Genomic DNA, 5557 nt, shown 5'->3' with positions numbered 1-5557 from the left:
CACCAGGCAAAAGTAAAAAGTCAGAAAAATATTGCATTGGAGTAGCTAATTGGCCATCAAATGTTTTACATTTAAGCCAATTACACTGTACGATTAAAATTTCAAGAATACCCAATTAGAAAGGTTACAAGTATCCCGCAGAATTATACAAAAAGAATACCTAAAAATTAACAATGAAATGTCACAAAGGGGAAGAGAAAAAAAGATTGAAACTATAATTCGAATTCACAAAAGCAGTCAGGCAAAGCAGACCCTCGTCCCATGACAAAATCTTCCTTGTGAACCTTCCATAAGGCTTCCATCAACTGCTTCCCTTCCAACCCTTCAGAAGTAAACTCCGAAAAAGCTCTTCTACTTAGGAAAAGAGTTTTGTGCAATCCTTTAAAAGCTCGCATTGCTGCCACCATCTTGTCCATGTTTCCAAAGTATGTAGCCACGTAAGAATCACTGTTTATAGATACATAATAATCCAAGGCAGCTTTTGTGTTCCCATGCATGCTTTTGAAATCCTCACTACTAAGAAGGGCAGACTTGGTAACTACATTGGTATAAATAGATGTTAAGCCTTCAATCTCCATTAGTCCATCCCCAGCTGCAAGATAAATATTTGTGTTTGTGGGTACAGAAATTGCTTGAAGTATAAAGGCTGCTTCATTAGGCATGAGAGGACATTTCCCCCTTTTCCTCCAAATGCGAGCTGCTTCTCCAGTCCATGGCTTTCTATCGTCTCCACGTGCAGCTTCAATGGCTTCCATGGATGTAGGAGAAAGGCCTGAGTACTGACATTGGCTATAAGCTACCATGTCTGGTTCAAATCGAAGGTGAAGGGAGAGGAAAGGTTTGGGAATGGCTTCCAGAAGCTCATTAGCCTTCTTCTCCAAGGATTTGGTCAGCCTTAATGCACTGTAACAGGCTTGACAAAGGGCAGCTTTTGCATACTGAGGGTACCTACAAGATGTCATAATAAAACAGAAAAGTACTCTTCATATATGCCATTAAATCTAAGAAACTAAAGCATGGTAAATTCTGAAACACAAATGCAATACCTATCCCTTCTTTGGCTCATTGCTGGTGTGATAGAGATGTAATGATGTTTCAACAAAGATGGAAGAACACTTTCAATGTAATCAAATTGACCTTTCCGCTTACTACAATCGACTCGAAAAGGTTCTTTTGATGATATCTCTGGTGGCAATTCTCTCACAACTTTGACAAAACCATTCATCTGTTTTATGAAGTAATTGACATCAAATACATCTGCAAAGCCACTGTGGTGAAAGCAAAAATCATAAAGATGTTATCTTTATAAAACATCATGACAACATAAACACATTTGGATATCATTAGGCACTCCATCATAGGACACAATTCAGCTATACACATTTGACAGTGAATTAAATGTAATACAACAAAAGAAGCAGTTACCAAACACCATAATCATGATTGCAGTATTTATGACCAAAATTACAGTATAATAAGAAATGTGTACTGATAATTGTTCATAATTTAAATAGTTAATTGAAAAAAAAAAGCATATGAGACATATCCTAACAATTTAATTAGCAATCCTTAGGGTATGTGTTGGCGACCTCTATGAAGAAACAATAAAGCTCTGGTCAGCACTCAGATCATTAATCTTATGAATTGTGGACAGGACAGTTGGGAAGAGGTTCAATTTCCCTAAAAGGAAAACTCAGTTGCTTGATCCAGAACATTTACTGTCTCGAGCTTCAATTAATAAAGCTTAACTAAATTCTTCCCCATTTTAATAGTTCATAACTGCAGGAACTGAAAGTCAAGCAACATGTGAGATTCTACTAAGTTCATCCCTTGACAACTATCTGCAAATTTTCAAAGAATAGCACAAGCATTTATCAACCAAACCACAAGCGTGAAATGTGATAAAAGAAAATGAAAATAAGGGTGACAACAACAATAAGATAGGGCCAGTAGCAGTGTCTAGAAGACATAACTAGTACAGTATCCCCCAGACTACCATACAACAGTTAATCAGCTATTGCCTTGGTTTTCATTTACACTCCTTACTATATCTTGCGATCTTAGAACTTTAATAAGTAGATTCATAATTCCCATGGTTCATTATTTTTTGTAGGACCATGGAGTTGTATTCTCTCTTCCTTTAATGAAATTCTTGATGATTGAGCAAATAAAAAAAAAAAGATTCATAATTATCAGCATTACATAGCAAAGGGTATTTCCACTCCTAGCATTATATAATTAGTGACAACTGACAAGTATAACATTACCTAGATCTCTACTGCCTTAACATGTTTGAAATGGTTCAACAAAGAGTCAAATAATATAGGCCCCTCAACACAAGATAATCTAGTCAGTTCATTTCTAATCAACTACAGCAATGCCAAAAAGACCTAGTGTCGGTTGAGTTATCACAAAAAGCAACTATTGATGAAAATTCCAAGAGATGTTCAGTCATTGATAAAAAAAAAAGGCCTAGACTACCTTGATTCATTCCAATATGCAGCCACCTCAAATTTTGGCAACACCAGAGTAGCATTTAGTAGACGTGCAATACCAACACCATCACAAAACTGCCAATCACCATAAAAACACCTGATTTTTAGCGCAAATTAAGGTTATTTTAGAAAAAGATTAACAAAATTTACAATAGTTATGCACTTACATCTCTCCTCATCTGATTGAGGCCACCATAGCAATTGACACGAATATACCCATTACTCTTGGCTGGTAGAGCTGCAGGATTTCAACAAAAAAACCAATGCAAATGTCTGCAATGATAGCCAATTAAAAAAAAATTGACTCAGAATATCAAAATTCAAACAAAAGCCTGTAACCTAATCCAAAAACCACTGTCCACTCTTTTAAAACTCTAATACAATTTCCAAAAATGTATTCTTTTCCACATACTTATCCCGAATCTATATCAAACATTAACCATATAATATAAGTATAATCCAAATATTATTTTCGAGCATCAACTAAAACAATGCTTCCTTATCTTTTACATGAAAAACTTCATAAACCCAGTTCCAAATACTAAATTTTACAACTTTTCTCCCTCCATCGGCAGCTAACTGTATTAAATTTTTTAAAAAAAATTCACAAAAAATATTCTTACCTCCAAATATATCATTAAATTTCCCCAAAATCCAAAAAAGAAAAAAAGTAGGCAATAGAGCTAATGCAAGAAAAATTACAAAAGAACATAGGCATTTAGTAAATACTAACGAGTTAAGTAGGATTGAAGCCACCAATTGCAAGGTCTCCACTCCACAATTCTCTTCACGCTCCATATATCCGATTTGCCACTGCAATTTTTGCCAAATCGACAAGGAGTGACAAAGAAATTCACCGCAACATGTTAAGTGAAAAATGAGAATCCACCGAGAGAGAGAACGGATTGGTAACCTGCTGAGCGAGTTGGCAGATGGTGAAGGCTGCAAAAACGGCGTCGAAGGAGAGAGCAAAACGATGGCCAAGAATAAGGAAAGCGTCGAGATCAATACGAACAATGGCTTCACCGATACCATAATCATTTCATGCAGTTTCTTTTCTCTTTTTTCTTTGGATCAGATTCAATTGGATTTGTTCTTTAAAGAACAAATCTAATTTTAAGGAGAAAAGAGATTGGGTTTTAGAATTTTTTAGGCAAACAGTACGAACATGGAGCGCTGGGCTAAGTGATGTGTGTGCAGATTGCGTTTTAATGGCTCGGATTGGACCGGAGTTTCACAACACCGATTTTTCCTTTTTTTTTTAATCGATATACCATCAGTTTGTATATTCAAAACTCAAGGCTGATAAATTTCTGATGAATAATGATTACCTTTTTTGATAAATACTTATAACTTTATCCTATCAAAAGTCAAAATTAATTAATTAAAAAATAATTATATTTTTAATTATTCTTTTTCTCAATCAAACTTCTTTTCTTTGAAACTCTAAATAAAAATTTTAGGATTTACTAAATGTAGTTTTTTGTGGACATTTTTGTTGAATTCTAGAAGTATATTGCCATTGATTCCGACAACGACATAACGAGGGTAAAATTATCCTGAAGATAGTTCTAAAGCTATAATATATACACATCAAGGTATAAAAATTTTTCAAATTCCATTCTTTTAATTATATATAAATAAATATCACATCTCAATTTTGGAGATATTACTAGTCTAAGGAACTAGATAAATATGACTAAGTAGATCCAAGCTAATCTGGTACTGAACTTACATAATATGTTCATCTCAACATTCACACACAATCACATTATATAATTCATATATATACACGCCCCATCACTCAATTATGAAACGTCTCAACATAAGGTGTGAAAACACCTTCATTCTCATAACAATGCCTATATAAAGTAAGTCTCATGTTTCATATCATATAAACATGCTTATACACACTCGACTGTCTATATAGGCTTTCGAGTCATCATTTAACATTAATCTATACATTTTCCTAAAATAAAATACCATATCTTGACTACATCATCATAAAACATGTTCAATCACATATAAATAATAAGGTAAATATCGACTCGCTAGTGAAGCGAGACTCAACTCTTTAGTTTCAAGTTGACTACTAAATCACTTATCAAGAAAGACCAAGAGGTCATCTTTGTGACAAAAGCAGTAAGATAATTATGAATCTACAATTAAAAAAAAAACTAATGTGTGAGTCACAAAGACTCGGTTTTGTAAGTGAATATGATATGGGGAAAAGTCAAGAGGAAGAGCTTTTGCACAAATCATAATTTGATACCAACATGAATATTGAGATAAGCATAACTTTCTTATTAAAAACTTGAAACTGATTTATTATATACCAAAAATTTTTCTTAGTTGAAATTGATATTTCATAAACTCATAGTCTACAAAGAAAAATTGAATGCTTTTGAAAAATCCTTTGTGAACAAACAAGAAAGCTGTACTATACTGGAAACATCGAGTCTTTTATAAGGGATATTGATACTTAGCTCTTAGAACCAAATTGTGGGTGTTTTACAACAATTTCCATATATGACTTAAATTACTTATATGAAAATTCTCACAGAATAGGAGTTTCCTCTAGAATTCAGCCATATGGAAACACACAATCAACATTCAATACATGACTCAATCTATGTTTAGAACTTAGTCTATCTATTGATCTAACGTAACTAGTCATAAAATTCTCAGCTAAATACCTAACAAAATAATGATACTATGAGTGGTAATCCATCCCAACTCAGAGCAAATAGAGTATTGTAACAACTTTCTTCCCGATCATTACCAACGTCTGAGACTTGCGAATAAACTCACCAAATCTCGAACAAGCCTTAGTTGTGATTCCTGTTAGTTAGTTCGGACACCTTAATGTGTATACTAGTTGACTTGAACTTTTATTATAACATTCTACTTGTGATGTTCATTAAAGATTTTGCCGACTAGTAATATTACCATCATTTACTTTAATCGAATAAACAACTGTAATTAGTACGTAACTACTCAATGGCAATATCCAAATGTAGTAAACTTCAAGACAAATTTCAACATCCCACTTAGTATTCATC

The 5557-nt window shown here is 33.6% G+C and overlaps 1 protein-coding gene across 2 annotated transcripts; it reads right to left on the bottom strand.

Moving 5' to 3' along the window:
• On the bottom strand, positions 1-3729 carry LOC110427423 (O-fucosyltransferase family protein). Of its 2 annotated transcripts, none has more exons than XM_021442943.2 (6): positions 3409-3729; positions 3229-3308; positions 2663-2733; positions 2482-2570; positions 1047-1268; positions 1-948 (listed from the first exon to the last, which is right to left on the bottom strand). In XM_021442943.2, the coding sequence occupies exons 1-6, from the start codon at positions 3534-3536 to the stop codon at positions 213-215; spliced, it is 1326 nt and encodes a 441-aa protein (XP_021298618.1). In that variant the 5' UTR covers positions 3537-3729; the 3' UTR covers positions 1-212. The 2 variants fall into 2 exon arrangements, with proteins under 2 accessions (XP_021298618.1, XP_021298619.1); XM_021442944.2 differs by having other exon boundaries at positions 2663-2768; positions 3409-3470.
• Between the last annotated feature and the right edge of the window lie 1828 nt (positions 3730-5557).

The sequence above is a fragment of the Theobroma umbraticum genome, unplaced genomic scaffold, assembly GCF_002168275.2.
Source record: "Theobroma umbraticum cultivar Fairchild unplaced genomic scaffold, ASM216827v3 scaffold_34.0, whole genome shotgun sequence".
NCBI lineage: Eukaryota > Viridiplantae > Streptophyta > Magnoliopsida > Malvales > Malvaceae > Theobroma > Theobroma umbraticum.
This window is presented reverse-complemented; position numbering and strand designations above follow the sequence as displayed.